This window comes from Monodon monoceros, unplaced genomic scaffold (assembly GCF_005190385.1).
Source record: "Monodon monoceros isolate NGI ecotype Baffin Bay Population unplaced genomic scaffold, NGI_Narwhal_1 Super_Scaffold_11, whole genome shotgun sequence".
Lineage (NCBI taxonomy): Eukaryota > Metazoa > Chordata > Mammalia > Artiodactyla > Monodontidae > Monodon > Monodon monoceros.
Window position 1 is genome coordinate 129,589,157 of NW_021703767.1, and position 19,751 is coordinate 129,608,907.

Below are 19,751 nucleotides of genomic sequence, written 5' to 3' on the forward strand. Positions count from 1 at the left end.
TCTGACAGTATCAAGCAGGATATGAGATAACAGGGACTCATCCACTATTGGTGAGGGTGTGAATTAGTATAACTACCTTGGAAAACAATTTGGCACAGTCTTGTAAAGATGAAGATAGGAAGACAAAGCCCCATGACAAAGCAATTCTATTCCTAGTTTTATACTCCTGAGGAATTCTTGTACCAGGGTATCAGGAAATAATCTACAAAAATGTTCATTGCACTGTTTATAATAGCAAAACTACAGGAATAAAACACGATGTTCATCAATAGTAGAATGGATGAATAAATTGTAGTATATTCACGTGATGCAACACCATACAGCAGTGAACATGATTCAGATGCATCTATACACAACAACACAAAAACTGGACAAATAAGCAGTATATTGTTTAAAGAGATAAACTTCAAGGGAATGATATATTTAAAAATCAAGACAGTAGTTACTCTGAAGGGACAGAGAATTCCCTGGTGGTCCAGTGGTTAGGACGCAGCGCTTTCACTGCAGTGGCCAGGGTCAATCCCTGGTGGGGGAACTAAGACCCCTCAAGCAGCACGGCACAGCCAAAAAATTAAAAAATGAAGGGAGGAACACAAAGAGAGCTTCAGAGATACAGTAACTTTTTTCTTTCTTAAACTGGGTAGTGAGAACACTGGTGTTTGTTGTGTTATTCTTTATGCTTTACAAATTTTGTAAATATTTTTAATCTATGCAAAATTTATTTTTAGAGTTTGCAAAAATTAAATCATATTAGAAATAAAAATATTTAGATTTAAACAATAATGAAGACATTGTATAACTTGATAGAACAAAACTTATGATTTCCAGCTATGGGCATAATATGTGCCTGGCACTGCTCCAACCACTGGGGATATAACAGACAAAAAAAATCTTGCCTTTTTGGAACTTCCATTCTATTTGGAGAAGAGAGATGATAAATAAAATCACTTTCTAAATATTACAGTGTAGAAAAAGGTGATGTGTATCATGGAGAGAAACAAAGGAGAATAGGAAATGTTTAGGAGGAGGGAGAAGAAAGGCCTCAGCGAGAAGGTGGCATTCAGCAAAGAGAGATGGGGATGTAAGCCATGGGGAAAGAGTATTCCAGACAGAGGGAACAGCAAGAGCAAGGGCTCTCCAGTGGGTGGAGAGACTACAGGCCAATGTGCCTGGAGTTGTGTAAGCAAGGGCAACAGGAATTCTGTTGGCTGTTATAAGGGTTTTGGCCTTTACGTTAGTCGAAATGGTGAGAGATTAGGGATTTGGGGGCAGAGGAGGGAAGTGATTTGTCTTTTTTTTTTTTTTTTTTTTTTGCAGTACGTGGGCCTCTCACTGTTATGGCCTCTCCCGTTGCGGAGCACAGGCTCCGACGCGCAGGCTCAGCAGCCATGGCTCACGGGCCCAGCCGCTCCGTGGCATGTGGGATCTTCCCAGACAGGGGCACGAACCCGTGTCCCCTGCATCGGCAGGCGGACTCTCAACCACTGCGCCACCAGGGAAGCCCTGATTTGTCTTTTTAAACAGAATCTCTTTGCCTATTGTGTTGACTGAAGGAGGCAAATACAGGGAGACCAGTTTGGAGTGTATTGCAATGACCCAGTACAGAGCAATTAGTGGTATGGACCAGGGTAGTAGTGTAGGATAGGTGCAAAGTGCTCATATTCTGGATTTATTTTGAAGAATTTACTGACTGATCAGATGTGGGGTATGAAAGAAAAAGAAGAGGAGACAAATAGTGTTCCATTTTTGTCTTGGCAACTGGAAGGATGGAGTTATCATGAAATGAAGTAGAGATGACTGTAGACAATCAGACTGGAAGGCAAATATCAGGAACTCAGTTTTGCAATGTTAACTTTCAAGATGCCTTTTGGAGTGGATATGTATAGTAAGCAGGCAGATATATGGGTCCAGAGGTCAGGGCAGAGATCTAAACTAGAAATTTACATTTGGGAGTCATTGAGATAGAGAGGGTATTTAAAGCCATGAGATCTTACCTAGATGATGAGTCTACATGAAGATACAGAAGGTCTATGAACTTATTCCCAGGCATCCCAATATAAGAAGTTAAAGAATTAAGGCAGAACCTACAAAGGAGTCTCAGAAGGAGTGGCCAGAGAGATGGGGAGAACCATGGTCTGATACCATAGCAGTATTAGTGACCTTGAAAAAGTAATTTCAGTGGAAAGATAGGAATGAAAGCTTGATTGAAATGGGTTCAAGAGAAAATAGGAGGAGAGGAATTGGAGCAAGGAATATAAACAACTCTTGAATTTTTCTACAAAGGTGGAAATAAATGTCTTTCGTAGAGGGGGAAGTGGGGTCAAGAGAAGTCTTTAAAAAAAAAAAAAAGGCAGCATGTTTATATGCTGATGGCAGTGATCCAGAACAGACAGAAAAATTTGTGTAGGAGAGAGGGCTAGAACGAAGTCCTTGAGTGGACAAGAGTAGCATGGGATCTAATTCACAAGAGAAGGGATTGTCCTTAGATAGGAATGTAGACATTCTTCTACAGACTGTAGGGAAGAAGAGTATATGGGTACAGGTGCTTCTATGCAGTAGATATGGTAGTGTAAGCTTGTGGAAGTTCCCACCTGATTGCTCCTATTTTCTCTGTGAAATAGGAAACTAGGTAATCAGCTGAGAGTGAAGATGGTGGGAAAAGTGTTGGAGGTTTGAAGAAAGAGGAGGAATTGTAAAATAGTCATCCAAGAGCATGGGAGAATGAACAGGCCAAGGAAGTATATTATGATTGCTGGCAGTGTTCACTTTGAGGTTCATAGTCATGAATTTGAAGCAAGAGTAGTTATTTTAGTAGATATTGTTGATACTTTGCCCAGATTCTCTTGGATTCCTTTTTACTGTTTCCATGCACACCCTGGTTTGGTGGCTTCTGCTTCTAGTAGCCAGCACCTGTGGCTCTTTTATAGACTGTTCTTGCTTACTGGAGCCTCTTTTGCCCTGAATGTTGTAGTGCCTAAGATGGCACTGGAATGGAGGTACTAGTGGGAATGAAAGAAAGGAAATTATGATCAGAGATAGAAATGCTTAAAAAATAGGATAATGCAGTGCTTGAGTTGTTGTTATTGGTAAGGTATAGGGTGTGTCCCATAGAATGAGTGACAGTTCTCTTGGATATATACCTAGGAGTGAAATTGCTAGATCATATGGCAGCTGTACCTTCAATAAGAAGCTTTTAGTTTTCCTTTTGTATTTCACCTGGGTCATTTACCATCATAAAACGCCAGTGCTTCATATATGACTGCATTATCAAAAATGCATCCAATCAGACATTTGGCATTAAAAAATGTCTTTGTAAGGTTCATTGCAACTTGACTCTTTGGAGCATCACAAATAAATTGTCCCATGTCAAGACAGACAACACAGCTTGAAGTGGTCCCATTTCCTGACCATTGTGGCAATGATCTCCACTTCCCTATGCTAAAAGGCACCCCCCACCCAGGATTAGATGGTGCCAAGATGATTGCTGGGGAGGATGGGTCTGGCTTATCAGAGTTAGAAGTAGACAGTGGACGTACTGCTGCATTCAATCTGGACTGCTCTTGTTCTTTGCAGATGGAGGCTGGAGGCCTAGGGAGAAACTTCAGAAAAAAAAATGTTTTTAACTTTCCCCTATTACCTGTTACCTCGGATTAATTCGTCTGTTTTTTTTAGTTTAAGCCCTCTCTTTCATGCTGTTGAATTATTTAAAAGCTGTGTAGATGAAGGTATAGATTGAGTAAGTTTGGTAGCTGGAGTATATTTCCTTAGTTCACGTGAGAATTTCTGTTCACAGGGCAGAGAAAGCCAGTGCCCTGGTGTCTGAGTCACCTGGGGCACTGTTGCACTTTCTGGCCCAGATATCCACTCTAGGACCTTGCTTATCAGAATTCCCACTTTAGAGAGCTGTACTTGGAGTCCTCTCTCCAATGGCAGATGACAGAATACCAATCCAGCTGTTCCAGCATCCTTTAATTAATTTTCTGACTGATCACCTACAATCTCTTCTCCCAGCCTTTCTTTGCTTAGATCTAGACATTGTTCTAGGTGCACTTCTGATGAAACTCATAATTTGCAAGTAGGAAGTGTGGTCTTCTCTTCTACCTGTGTAGGTTGTAGATTCTCCAGCTGCCACTGTGTTACCATCTGCTGTATATCATCCAAAAGCTCATGTTCTTAGCTGCTGATAGCACCCCTCTTGGCTTTCCAGCATTGAAATGGGTTCATTTTCATTTTGTGTTTTCTTTTGAAATTTCAGCAGGATTTGGGGAAAAGGAAAAATATATCTTTGTTATTGACCTTTTCTCTACTCTTATCTAGATCAGGACAGTCCAATCCAACCTTTTATCTCCAGAAGGGCTTTCAAGCATATGTACTCAGAAAAAAACCACCTGGTTCACTTCTTCCTAAAGCACATAAGGTATGGTATACAAACGCAATGATAAATTCCTTGTTGACTAATAAATGGATTTTATACACACAAAACAATTTAAATTGCTTTTAAAAATAATCTCAATTATTAAATATAGAAAATGCATTTTATTTCTTAGATGAAAATTTCACTTGAATTGTATCCCCCCCCCCTTTTAGTTTTTATTAAGGATTTGAGTTTGAAATCTGAGGCTGTGTTTAGGCTGTTAATCCTGAGCAATACCCAGTCCTCTTATGGATTTGATTCCTTCCTATACAATTAGCTAGAAATACAGTCACCCAGTAAATATTTTCACTGCTACTCATTTATAGATATTTTGTACTTTGGTTAAATTATGTTTTAAAAAGTACAGTATTATATCTTATAACAATATATACTCACTGAATACTTTAATATATTTGATATGACAATTCCCTGATCTTTTGGTGATAAAAAGAAATATTTAAATAATCATTTTTATAGTATTCTCTAAATTGACAGAATTATAAAAGATTTTTGTTGAAAACTGACTGTTTTCAGAAAAACAGATATTATCTATGGATTTTTAGAGACGAGAACATTAAAAGCATAATGCATATTTTGAATATTATTATAACCATGTATAACAGGTGCTTCCCAGGCCCAGCTGACTAGAGATGGGCCATTGAAGTGTGGGTTTAATATCACAGTAACGGAAAATGCAGATTCTGACCTTCTTAGTCCCGTATCATATTCCCAGAAAATGAAGTGACTTGGATGCTTAAGATAGAAAAATTTTGCTAACTTTTATTAAGCCTCAACACGGCATGGCTGAAGGAAAATCCCCACTTGTAGGGAGAGATTTATGCCCCAATAAACAACTGGGTTTGTCTCCTCTTGATAACGACCTAGATGTCTGGAAGACATCAGAACATAACATAATGCTTTCAGCCCAAGGATCTGGAGTACTTTTGTTTCAACTTCCTTCATTTTTTCCAAATCTGCATTGGAAAAAAAGCAGTGTTCCCACACTGCCATCCACTTTATGACCAGCCTCCACCACTCTACCCCACCCCCCTTTCCCAGCACCAGGTGGTTATAAACACTTCTTTCTATAGCCATTGGCACCACTGGCTGCTCTCACCTTGGTTATGGGTTTAGTCACTTCCCTGCTGCAGTTATTGCAGCAGTAGCTGCTTTATCCCTGTTGTGAAAGTGAGCTGCATGGTTTCTTCTCCTTAGAAGTGGTCAGCCACCACTGCCTGAGTCTGGGGAAGTGGACTTTGCAGGTAGATGAGTTGGCATCAGAGCTCTGCAGTAAGCTGTGTCCCTGGGTCCGGAGTGATAAGCCTGTACATCTGTCCTGGTTAAGGAAGCCCTTTTCTTCTCCTGTCTTATTTGGGCTCCTGCTTCAGTACCAGCTTGCTTCTCATTGCCTTCTTACCCAGTAGTTATCTTGAGCTCCATGGCAGCCCTGGGTACCGGGAAGGATCCCCACATCCCTGCCTTGGAAACAAGTTCCTCCATTGATCTCCCGAAGGAGTGGGTGCATTTCCTTTCTACCGGCACCCACTGGCCTTCCCCAGCATTCTGTACTTGACTGTGCCCAGAGTGTTGGAATAGAGAGCCCCCATGGGAAACTGGAGTTGCGGGGGTTGGGGGCTGGAGAGCAAAAGCAAGAGTGAGCCAGCAAGCAGGGAACTGATAAGAAAAAAAAGGGATGTTTTTATGATGATACATGCGAAATATTGTGGTCAGGAAATGTCACCTTCATATTATCAGAGTTAGGAATAAGCCCCATGCATGTACCTATCCTTTTAGCCTAATTAAATGATCAATTTTTAGTGCTGGCCTAATTTATAATTGTAATAATCACACTAAGACTACTTTATTTTTTTAAAGCAATTTTTTTTGAATTTTATTTATTTTTTTATACAGCAGGTTCTTATTAGTCATCCATTTTATACACACCAGTGTATACATATCAATCCCAATCTCCCAATTCATCACACCACCACCACCACCCACTGCTGTTTTCCCCCCTTGGTGTCCATACGTTAGTTCTCTATATCTGTGTCTCTATTTCTGCCCTGCAAACTGGTTCATCTGTACCATTTTTCTAGGTTCCACATATATGCGTTAATATACGATACTTATTTTTCTCTTTCTGACTTACTTCACTCTGTATGACAGTCTCCAGATTCATCCACATCTCTACAAATGACCCAATTTCATTCCTTTTTATGGCTGAGTAATATTCCATTGCATATATGTACCACATCTTCTTTATCCATTCATCTGTCGATGGGCATTTAGGTTGTTTCCATTACCTGGCTATTGTAAATACCACAGCAATGAACATTAGGATGCATGTGTCTTTTTGAATTATGGTTTTCTCCAGGTATATGCCCAGGAGTGGGATTGCTGGGTCATATGGTAATTCTCTTTTTAGTTTTTTAAGGAACCTCCATACTGTTCTCCATAGTGGCTGTATCAGTTTACATTCCCACCAACAGTGCCAGAGTTTGTTGTTTGTAGATTTTCTGATGATGCCCATTCTAACTGGTGTGAGGTGATACCTCATTGTAGTTTTGATTTGCATTTCTCTAATAATTAGTGATGTTGAGCAGCTTTTCATGTGCTTCTTGGCCATCTGTATGTCCTCTTTGGAGAAATGTCTATTTAGGTCTTCTGCCCATTTTTTGATTGGGTTGTTTGTTTTTATAATATTGAGCTGCATGAGCTGTTTATATATTTTGGAGATTAATCCTTTGTCCATTGATTCATTTGCAAATATTTTCTCCCATTCTGATGTTTGTCTTTTCATCTTGTTTGTAGTTTCCTTTGCTTTGCTAAAGTTTTTAAGTTTCATTAGGTTCCATTTGTTTATTTTTGTTTTTATTTCCATTACTCTAGGAGGTGGATCAAAAAAGATCTTGCTGTGATTTGTGTCAAAGAGTGTTCTTCCTATGTTTTCCCCTAAGAGTTTTATAGTGTCTGGTCTTACATTTAGGTCTCTAATTCATTTTGAGTTTATTTTTGTGTATGGTGTTAGGGAGTGTTCTAATTTCATTCTTTTACACGTAGCTGTCCAGTTTTCCCAGCACCGCTTATTGAAGAGATGGTCTTTTCTCCATAGTATATTCTTGCCTCCTTTGTCATAGATTAGTTGACCATAGGTGCATGGGTTTATCTCTGGGCTTTCTATCCTATTCCATTGATCTATATTTCTGTTTTTGTGCAAGTACCATATTGTGTTCATTACTGTAGCTTTGTAGTATAGTATGAAGTCAGGGAGACTGATTCCTCAAGCTCTGTTTCTTTCCCTCAAGACTGCTTTGGTTATTTGGGGTCTTTTGTGTCTCCATACAAATTTTAAGATTTTTTGTCCTAGTTCTGTAAAAAATGCCATTGGTAATTTGATAGGGATTGCACTGAATCTGTAGATTGCTTTGGGTAGTATAGTCATTTTCACAATGTTGATTCTTCCAATCCAAGAACATGGTATATCTCTCCATGGTATATCTGTTGGTATCACCTTTAATTTCTTTCACAAGTGTCTTATAGTTTTCTGCCTACAGGGCTTTTGTCTCCCTAGGTAGGTTTATTCCTAAGTATTTTATTCTTTTTGTGCCAGTGATAAATGGGAGTGTTTCCTTAATTTCTCTTTCAGATTTTTCATCATTAGTGTATAGGAATGCAAGAGATTTCTGTGCATTAATTTTGTATCCTGCAACTTTACCAAATTCATTGATTAGCTCTAGTAGTTTTCTGGTGGCATCTTTAGAATTCGCTATGTATAGTATCATGTCATCTGCAAACAGTGACAGTTTAACTTCTTCTTTTGCAATTTGTATTCCTTTTATTTCTTTTTCTTCTCTGATTGCCATGGCTAGGACTTCCAAAACTATGTTGAATAATAGTGGTGAGAGTGGACATCCTTGTCTTGTTCCTGATCTTAGAGGAAATGCTTTCAGTTTCTCACCATTGATATTTGCTGTCGGTTTCTCATATATGGCCTTTATTATGTTGAGGTAGTTTCCCTCTATGCCCACTTTCTGGAGAGTTTTTATCATAAATGGGTGTTGAATTTTGTCAAAAGCTTTTACTGCATCTATTGAGATGATCATATGGTTTTTCTTCTTCTATTTGTTAATATGGTGTATCACATTGATTGATTTGCATATATTGATGAATCCTTGCAACCCTGGGATAAATCCCTCTTGATCATGGTGTATGTACCTTTTAATGTGTTGTTGGATTGTTTGCTAGTATTTTGTTGAGGATTTTTGCATCTATGTTCATCAGTGATATTTGCCTGTAGTTTTCTTTCTTGGTGACATCTTTGTCTGGTTTTGGTATCAGGGTGATGGTGGCCTCATAGAATGAGTTCCTCCCTCTGCTGTAGTTTGGAAGGGTTTGAGAAGGAAAGGTGTTAGCTCTTCTCTAAATGTTTGATAGAATTCACTGTGAAGCCATCTGGTCCTGGACTTTTGTTTGTTGGAAGATTTTTAATCACAGTTTCAATTTCATTACTTGTGATTGGTCTGTTCATATTTTCTATTTCTTCCTGGTTCAGTCTTGGAAGGTTATACCTTTCTAAGAATTTGTCCATTTCTTCCAGGTTGTCCATTTTATTGGCATAGAGTTGCTTGTAGTAGTCTCTTAGGATGTAGTAGGCTCTTAGTATTTCTGCAGTGTCTGTTGTAACTTCTCCTTTTTCATTTCTAATTTTATTGATTTGAGTCCTCGCCCTCTTTCTCTTGATGAGTCTGGCTAATGGTTTATCAATTTTGTTTATCTTCTCAAAGAACCATCTTTTAGTTTTATTGATCTTTGCTATTGTTTTCTTTGTTTCTATTTCATTTATTTCTGCTCTGATCTTTATGATTTCTTTCTTTCAGCTAACTTTGGGTTGTTTGTTCTTCTTTCTCTAGTTCCTTTAGGTGTAAGGTTAGATTGTTTATTTGAGTTTTTTCTTGTTTCTTGAGGTAGGCTTCTATTGCTATAAACTTCCCTCTTAGAACTGCTTTTGCTGCATCCCTTAGGTTTTGGATCGTCATGTTTTCATTGTCATTTGTCTCTAGGTACTTTTTGATTTCCTCTTAGATTTCCTCAGTGGTCTCCTAGTTATTTAGTAATGTATTGTTTAGCCTCCATGTGTTTGTGCTTTTTACGTTTTTCTCCCTGTAATTGATTTCTAATCTCATAGTGTTGTGGTCAGAAAAGATGCTTGATATGATTTCAATTTTCTTAAATTTACTGAGGCTTTATTTGTGACCCAAGATGTGATCTATCCTGGAGAATGTTCCGTGTGCACTTGAGAAGAAATTGTAATCTACTTTTTTGGATGGAATGTCCTATAAATATCAATTAAATCTATCTGGACTCTTGTGTCATTTAAAGCTTGTGTTTCCTTATTAATTTTCTGTTTGGATGATCTGTCCATTGGTGTAAGTGAGGTGCTAAAGTCCCCCACTATTATTGTGTTACTGTCAATTTCCTCTTTTAGAGCTGTTTGCAGTTGCCTTATGTATTGAGGTGCATATATGTTTATAATTGTTATATCTTCTTGGACTGATCCCTTAATCATTATGTAGTGTCCCTCCTTGCCTCTTGTGACATTCTTTATTTTAAAGTCTATTTTATCTGATATGAGTATTGTTACTCCAGCTTTCTTTTGATTTCCATTTGCATGGAATATCTTTTTCCATCCCCTCACTTTCAGTCTGTATGTGTCCCTAGGCCTGAAGTGGGTCTCTTGTAGACAGCATATATATGGGTCTTGTTTTTGTATCCATTCAGCGAGCCTGTGTCTTTTGGTTGGAGCATTTAATCTATTCACGTTTAAGGAAATTATCGATATGTATGTTCGTATTACCATTTTCTTAAATTGTTTTGGGTTTGTTTTTGTAGGTCCTTTTCTTCTCTTGTGTGTCCCACTTAGAGAAGTTCCCTTAGCATTTGTTGTAGAGCTGGTTTGGTGGTACAGAATTCTCTTAGCTTTTGCTTGTCTGTAAAGCTTTTGATTTCTCCATCGAATCTGGATGAGATCCTTGCCTGTTAGAATAATCTTGGTTGTAGGTTCTTCCCTTTCATCACTTTAAGTATATCATGCCACTCCCTTCTGGCTTGTAGTAGAGTTTCTGCTGAGAAATCAGCTGTTAACCTTATGGGAGTTCCCTTGTATGTTATTTGTCACATTTCCCTTGCTGCTTTCAGTAATTTTTCTTTGTCTTTAATTTTTGCCAATTTGATTACTATATGTCTCAGTGTGTTTCTCCTTGGGTTTATCCTGTATGGGACTCACTGCGCTTCCTGGACTTGTGTGGCTATTTCCTTTCCCATGTTAGGGAAGTTTTCGGCTATAATCTCTTCAAATATTTTCTCTGGTCTTTTCTCTCTCTCTTCTCCTTCTGGGATCCCTATAATGCGAATGTTGTTGCGTTTAATGTTGTCTCAGATGTCTCTTAGGCTGTCTTCATTTCTTTTCATCCTCTTTTCTTTATTCTGTTCCACAGCAGTGAATTCCTCCATTCTGTCTTCCAGGTCACCTACCCGTTCTTCTGTCTGAGTTATTCTGCTATTGATTCCTTCTAGTGTATTTTTCATTTCAGTTATTGTGTTGTTCATCTCTCTTTGTTTGTTCATTAATTTTTCTAGATCTTTGTTAAACATTTCTTGCAATTTCTCTATCTTTGCCTCCATTCTTTTTCCGAGGTCCTGGATCATCTTCACTATCGTTATTCTGAATTCTTTTTCTGGAGGGTTTCCTATCTCCACTTCATTTAGTTGTTTTTCTGGGGTTTTATCTTGTTCCTTCATCTGTACATAGCCCTCTGCCTTTTCATCTTGTCTATCTTTCTGTGAATGTGGTTTTTGTTCTACAGGCTGCAGGATTGTAGTTCTTCTCACTTCTGCTGTCTGCCCTCTGGTGGATGAGGCTATCTAAGAGGGTTGTGCAAGTTTCCTGATTGGAGGAACTGGTGATGGGTAGAGCTGGGTGTTTCTCTGGTGGGCAGAGCTCAGTAAAACTTTAATCCAGTTGTCTGCTGATGGGTGGGACTGGGTTCCCTCCCTATTGGTTGTTTGGCCTGAGGCGACCCAACACTGGAGCCTACCCGGGCTCTTTGGTGGGGCTAATGGCAGACTCTGGGGGGGCTCACGCCAAAGACTACTTCCCAGAACTTCTGTTGCCAGTGTCCTTGTCCTCACGGTGACACTGTCCTCACGGTGACACACAGCCACCCCCCACCTCTGCAGGAGACCCTCTAGCACTATCAGGCTGGTCCAGTCTCCTATGGGGTCACAGCTCCTTCCCCTCGGTCCCAATGAGCACACTACTTTGTGTGTGCCCTTCAAGAGTGGAGTCTCTGTTTCCCCCGGTCCTGTCGAAGTCCTGCAGTCAAATCCCACTAGCCTTCAAAGTCTGATTCTCTAGGAGTTCCTCCTCCCGTTGCCAGACCCCCAGATTGGGAAGCCTGACGTGGGGCTTAGAACCTTCACTCCAGTGGGTGGACTTCTGTGGCATAAGTGTTCTCCAGTTTGTGAGTCACCCACCCCACAGTTATGGGATTTGACTTTATCATGATTGCGCCCCTCCTACCATCCCATTGTGGCTTCTCCTTTGTCTTTGGACATGAGGTATCTTTTTTGGTGAGTTCCAGTGTCTTCCTGTCAATGATTGTTCAGCAGTTAGTTGTGATTCTGGTGTTCTTGTAAGAGGGAGTGATAGCACGTCCTTCTACTCTGCCATCTTGAACCAATCTCTCACACTAAGACTACTTTTAAGGAAAATACTAAGGAAATTATTATCCTCTGGGTTATTTGTTGATACTGTTTTAAAATTAATTTCTAACCTTAATGTTAGTTCACAAGTAATTATTAAATTTCTGTATTTCTGATTTTTAATTATCTATCGTCCTATTTAGATTGATAGAGAATTTGAAGTCCAGAAAACTTTGTTTTCAATTGGATTCCCCGTTCCCAAACCTTTATTGTACTGCAGTGATGCTTGTGTCATTGGAACAGAATTTTATGTGATGGAACATGTACAGGTAAATTAACACTTAATTGTACTTTTTGTTGCTTTTATTTTTAATTGCGAAATTAGATGTTAATAAGTGATAGTATATTAGTCTACATTGTAGGTAATTAGTTTGCTTTGCAAGGGCTTAAACTTTTTTCTTTTTCTTAAAACAACAGAAATTTATTCTCTCAGTTCTGGAGGCTAGAAGTTTGAAATCAAGGTGTCAGCAAGATTGGTTCTCTATGGAAGTTTTGTTTTGTTTTTGTTTTTTAAATTTTTTTATTGAGATATAGTTGAGGCACAATATTATATAAGTTACAGGTGTATTACATAGTGATTCACAATTTTTAAAGGTTATACTCCACTTACAGTTATTATAAAATACTGGCTCTATTCCCTGTGTTGTATTAAACTTTCGTTTTATTTTGAGCACACACAGTTTGAGCAGGTTGAAGTAAACTAGGAACAAATTTAGTAATTAGGGCGTATTGGCTTAGTCTTCCTCTAGGTGTCAGTAAAGAGCTATATGTAATGGCAATAACTAAACCGTCCAAATAGTAGGGGAAAAAACTACTCCAAATAGGACATCAATCCATTAAAAATAAATCCAAATTGTTTTAAGGGTTTTTTTTCGGTAAGATGTTACTTGATATTAGTTTTTGTCCTTTAAGTTCATCTTGGTGTATCCTTGTATTTTTCCTTTGGCATGTATACTCTTATGTTAAACATGTTTCACAAATGACAGTTTTTCTAGCGCATTCTGCAAAGAATTGGTTTTGGTTGTAAGACTGTATCCTGATCTTTTTTGTAGGCAACAGGGGATGATGACACAGCAAATAATTGGTATGAAAAGATTTATTTTGTTTTATATTATCTGTTGTAATTGCTTCCATAGGGCCGAATCTTTCGTGATTTCACAATTCCTGAAGTTAGCCCAGCAGAACGCTCAGCCATATATGTGGCCATGATAGAAACCTTGGCTCAGTTACATTCCTTGAATATACAGTCACTGCAGCTGGAAGAATATGGTAGAGGTGCTGGGTACTGCAAAAGACAGGTAATGCATCCACACAAAGTGCTCCTTTTCTCAAGTTGTTGGAAATAATATTAGTTAAAATAAAAACCTATTATTTTATACTTTTCTGAAACTTGGCTATGACTTTTAATATCAGCCATCAGATTGACTTGTTTTAAACATAAAACAATTTTGTATTTTTAGATCAGATTTTGTTCAGCAAAAGCTTCTGTAACAGCATGTACATAAATGCAGATTTAAAGCTGTTTCTATCTCTTCACTTAATTTACCAATATATTTTCTATACAATTTTCCCTTTTTAAATTAGTTTAACAGATATTTATTAAGCATGAATGTATGTTTAATATGTGCTGAATACTGTGTTAAGTATCAGGAAAATAGAAATAAGTTCTTCCCCTAAAGGAACTTATGGTCATTTTTGAGACATCTATACCTGAATCTCATTTACATGAGACTTGAAAATGGTATAAAAGAGTATGTAATCTGGTAGTAAATTGTTTGGTACTCATCATGAAAACTGTTCCATTCAGAGGATAGATATCAGTATGCCCTTGTTTAGGTTGGGGAAAGCTTCCCGGGAAAGATATGTCTTGTACTGTGTATTTAAGGCAGGATAAAATCTAGAGCAATAGGGAAGAGATGGTGAGCATTTCAAATCAAAGAAACAGCAAGACCAGATATGTATGGGGCTGTTTCCCTTTGTATGTCTTTTTGAGGGGGCAGAAGGGAGAGAAACGGGAACTAAGTTTTAGGGAATACTCATTACGTGCCAGCTCCCATGCTAGGTGAGTTGTTAGACCTAGTGTTTTTTAATCTTTGTAACAACCCTAATACATAGGTATTACTACCCCCATTTTGCAGATGAGGAAACTGAGGCTTGCAGGTATTAAGTAATATACAAATAAGTGGCTTAGACATAATTTCAACGCAACTCTCTGAGATTCCAAAGACGAAGATCTTTACTGTACTAAATTGAACAGAGATACCTTAGAAAGTGGGGAGAGAGATATAAGTAGATAAATAATATTATTTCAGTTGATGGAGGACTTTGACAATAGGTTGTCTTATTTGCATTCAATTCTAAGAACAATTTAAAAAATCTTTGCATTTTTCATATCTGTAATATATTTTTGAAGATTCTTTAGAAAATTCTATGGGTAATAAGAAAGGGGATTAAAATGAAAAATAAAGATCTCCTTTCTTCTTCTAGTCCCTATATTACATTTTTCAGGGATTACTTGTTTCTTGTGACCCTTCCAGAAATTTTCTTTGTCTATTTTTTGGTATGTACGTATGTGTGTTTGTGTGTGTTCTTTTTTTTTTTTCTCCTGCCACAAAATATTTGCTGAATAAAGACTAGAACCCACGTCTCTTGATTCCTAGGCCAGTATTTTTTTTCCTGATAAAAGTCTAGGTAAGTAAAATGAAAATAGATGGAAGAGAAACTTAAATGTTGAAGTTTTCAGGCTGATATGAGTTTTTTAGGCTAATATGAGTATCACGGCATTTGTCCTGAGCATTTAACACTAAAACAAAATTTGATATAATTGAATTTTGTTTTAATTTTAGAATTGCTGAATCTTATATTCCACTTTCAGCTCTGTCATTTTTTAAATTTATTTATCTTTAGGTGTCAACCTGGACAAAGCAATATCAAGCTGCAGCTCATCAGGACATCCCTGCCATGAACCAACTATCTGACTGGCTAATGAAAAACTTGCCAGATAATGACAATGAAGAAAATTTGATTCATGGAGATTTCAAACTAGATAACATAGTTTTCCACCCTAAAGAGGTATTGGAAGCCCTGTTTATAAAAACTTGAGTATGTCTGATTTGGGATACACGTACTAAGTAGATGTTCCCCCAGAGCACTGAAAGAGCCCACTCCATCCCCATTCCTCCCCTATATTCAAAACTAACATTACCACTCACAACTTTTAGAAATAAGTCCTGCAGATATTCGGGCATAGGTATCTGCCCACCTATAAAAGGCTGGGTCTAATCACCTGATTTACTACTTTAAAAGGATTTGGGAATTTACATGCATGTTGCTGTTTTCTTCAAAGAAATTTTTCAGCTACTAAATATATTTAGCTTATCCACGTTCTTGCTCTTTCTTCTGGTTCATTTTCATTTTTTTCCCTATCTGATAAAGAATTTTGTATTTGATTATTATAAGCTCAGAGAGGACAGAATTCCAAAAGACTCTTTTGAGGCTTCAAAAGAGTTTGTATAAGATTAATGTAACCTTGCCCTGTGTAAATGTACACAGTGTAATCTTTATAAAGAGTACAAACAAATCAGAGCTATAACCCTCCTCCACTGAGCATAGTGAGGCCTAGGATTGGAGGAGTATGGTGGGAATGAAGAAAGTACTTCAGTTCTCCTCTCTTTACCTGTATGCCTTTGGACAAGACATTTATTTGGCCCTTAGTAATCTGATATTGATGTGAATGATTTACAGTTCCCTGAATCTTCCTTCTTAGGAGAAGATTTTCTGGGTTCATTAGTTTTCTCAGAATGCTAAGATGTTTTAGGGCAGGAAGAGCTGTTCTAAATTCATGTGCTAAGCTTCTGGGTTTCATGTTCTTTTCACACAGGAAGAGGACAGGAGGAAAATAACATTATATATTGCATTGCTGTCATAATTCAAAGTACTACTATATCAATTGAAAGTTCAAATGTAATATAAAGACATATGAGCACATGCACCATCAAGACAGAAAATTTTTCATAGAAAAGTCAGTTTGGGTATTTAAATTATGTATATGTAATTATATGTATGTGTGCGTATGTAACTTTTTGTTAATGGCATGGATGAATTCTGAATTATAACTGTTAAATATAGAATAGGAAAATTAAATATTGCTAATTTATAACCTGGAAAAATTAGAAAAGCGTATACCTTAAAACAGCAGGATCTGGTCTATATTTTATCTATTTCTTTGGTTCATTAATATTTTTGGAGCCTATCTTTGAATAAGTCACCGTTCTTTATGTGTTCTATCAATATAACTACAGTACTTTTACATTCATTACTTAAGCAAGGAAGGAAAAATTCAGACCTAAATCTCCTTAGTTATGTGTTGTCTACCAAGATGTTTAAATATGCTGAAATTAAATATTAAATATGCTGAAAGTAACGGCAGGTAAGTTCCAAGTAGTTATTCCCTTTTTATATTTAATCTCATGTTAGAAAAACGTTTCTTATAGGATTAAAGTTGCCAAACAGGAATCATCTAACTTAAGTTCTGTGGAGGCAATGCTAATTTGTTACATATATCATTATCTTTTATGTTTTAGGGTTATATAGTAGCTAGTAAAATGTCTTCTACTTTATACCGAGTAATCCCATAATTATTAGTTAAATCAAAGTTAATCAATTTCTGTCTCATATAGATATGTGTAGCTAATTTTTTATGGAAGTAACATACAGTTGACAAAGTACAAGTCAACTGGCATTTATTTATTACCAACTATGTGCTCTGAAACATGGGGTTAGAAGGAAAAACAGCTCTTAATGAGCTCAAAATACAGATGGAGAGAAAAGATACTCGGGTAACAGCAGAGAACAATATATACCCAAATGCTAAAGTATATCATACAATAAAACTAAGAGAGTAGTCAAAGAAGGAAAACATTCCCACTGTGGACTGGCATTAAAAGCTGTGAAACTTTAGAATTTAATTCTAGTCAATAGTTCCGTCTCATTTTTTAAATTTCATAAATAAGTAGGAAATTAGACTATGTTTTTTCATGAAGGCACTTCACAAATTGGAAAGTCAGTCCCTGGATGTGTATATGTATGTGCTCCACTGTATATATTCCTAGGGATATGATTGAAAGCTTTTTATTTTTCCTTTGAGGGTAAGGATTATACCTTTAATTAATTTTTTTCTTACCTTTGTTTCTAGAGTCTATATGGTAGATGCTCAATAAATGAGGACCTAGACTAAGAGATCCTATAAAGCAGTAAATGCATCTTATTCATTTCAGCAGGTAGTTACATGTTTCTGAATGAATCTATGTTAAAAGAATTGATTTTAATTAATCACTAAGGTACTATTTCCATCTCATTTATTTATGCTTAATTTTTATTCTCTACCAGTATGACCTTAACCCCTTTCTGTGCCTCAGTTTTTATTGTAACTTTTTATTTGGAAATCATTGAAGACTCACAAGAAGTTGTAAAAATAGTAGAGGGGCCTGTGTATCCATCATCCAGATTCCCCAAAGAGATCTCACACAGCTAGAGTATATTATCAAAGCCAGGAAATTGACATTGTGTGACCTGTGTGCCTTTTGGATTGGGAAAAAAAAATTTCAGGGTTCCCAAGGAGCTAAAATGAGGTAATTGATATGGAGCAACTAGCTGGTACCCGGCACAGCTGGTGCTCAACTTATTTCAGTTCTCTTCTTTTCCATTCTTTTCCCCTCTGTTTTTATATTCTGCTTTTCTAAGATTGCCTATCAAGCTCTATTCTTTAGAAAAAATTAGGGTAAAAGTAAATCTTTACTTTTAGTAGATATGTACTAAAACCTAAACAGTAGTTATAGGAGATGAAATTATAGGAGATTTATAACTTGTACATTTCTGTAATGTTTAAGGTTTGAGGTTTTATTGTTCTTTTTTCCCCAAGACAACAGCATATTTTATTTTTGTTGTCAGAAAGCACAACAATTAAGAAAGAAAACATAAACAATTTTAAATGATAAACCATCTAGGAATGTGTGTGGTAAGCCAGTAAAGAATTACTAAAGGGAAAAACAAAACTAAAATATATCACTCAATTTCACAATCCCTAGTTATTTTCTAGTTACTGATATGTAAAGTATTTGAAGCATGTTTGAGCAAGTGTTTCAGTAGTACAAAATGCTTACTGCAATGTTTAAAAGAAATCCAGTTTTCCTGGAAAATATCGTTAATTTTCCAAATATAAATCTTACCCATCTGGCAGAGAAATGTTTAAGATTTTGGAGTTTAATGTACATATTACCATTTCAACTTGAAAAATAAATATATTTAATAAACCCATAGATATTTTATCTGCATTCATTAATTAGTAGTCAGATGTATTTACGATAAATATAAGGACACTGTTTCTTCTGAAGTCATCTGCCTTGCAGTCTTTTATATGTTGTCTTATGAAAAAAAATTTGTTATGCAAAACAAAACTTGTGTTTTTAATGGATTTTTCTTTTTAATTCCCCCACTGTTTCTAAGATGTCAGTGTAGTTAGAGAAAAGCTTAGTTATAAAACTTAATTTTATAGCTAGAAAAGACATGGGGATTAGGTTTTTTTCCAATCTTTTTACTTTTCAGATGTTTTTAAATACCCTTAATATGCTCTTTGGTCATAAAGCCAGGTTTTGAACTCAGACCTACTGACTTCCAATTCCATATGATTCCTTCCACACTGTACTGCTTCTCATCTCTGTTGGAACTGGTCAGTGTTGGTAATCTAGAAGCTGAAACCCTTGTCTTTGACCACAGCCTCACTACCTTCTACTTCTTTTATTTCTTTATACCTCACCTGAGATGCTACAAATTTGATTCCTCTTACTTTAGAATCCATGAACCCCTTATGACTTCATTTGACTTCTCACCTTGCCTGGCCCAGGTGGGCATGATCAATCATTTCAAGAACTACCTTCTTTATTATCAATGAATTAATAATTTTTTGACTGTGGATTTGTGTGCGAGTAATGTAAGAGTTATAAAGTTTCCTGACCTTATATTGTTATTCCAGAATCTTCTCACCTCTTGACTTTATATATAATCTCCAACCCTGATCTTGGTTCATTGTATTTTTGCTACAGAATGAAGTCGTAAAGTCACGTTAACAGGGTCTGGGACATATCTATGCTGCATAATTTCATCTAGGTTTTAACTTCATCTCTTTGTAAAATCTGTGACATTTTTTTAAATGGCTTTTTCATATCTTTTCTATTCTTCTCGAACTATCAAGTTGCCTTTTACATCTAGACTCCCACTCTCACATTTAGACTTGATTCGTTTTTGTCCTTTTAGTCACTTTTCAGCACAAGCTGCTTTCTAGGGATTACATACCCCTGGAAGTTCTCTTGATGTTGTTGAAGACATTTCAGTCCACTACACAATGTTTCCTTCATGCAGACTGATGGGTGACATTTTTCTTAAGCCATTGCCAAGAAAAATTGTTACTTTTTAAAAATTAAAGTATAGTCAATATATAGTATTATGTAAGTTACACGTATACAGTATAGTGATTCACAATTTTTAAAGGTTATACTCCATTTATAGTTATTATAAAATA

General features: G+C 36.7%; 1 protein-coding gene across 1 annotated transcript in view; it reads left to right on the forward strand.

Annotated features, from left to right (window-relative positions):
• Positions 1-19,751, forward strand: part of ACAD11 (acyl-CoA dehydrogenase family member 11) — a 93,200-nt gene that overhangs the window by 2,766 nt on the left and 70,683 nt on the right. The window contains exons 2-5 of the mRNA XM_029215478.1: positions 4,318-4,417; positions 12,319-12,444; positions 13,312-13,473; positions 15,083-15,247. Coding sequence (XP_029071311.1) covers positions 4,318-4,417; positions 12,319-12,444; positions 13,312-13,473; positions 15,083-15,247 — 553 coding nt within the window. The remainder of the gene's footprint in view (positions 1-4,317; positions 4,418-12,318; positions 12,445-13,311; positions 13,474-15,082; positions 15,248-19,751) is intronic.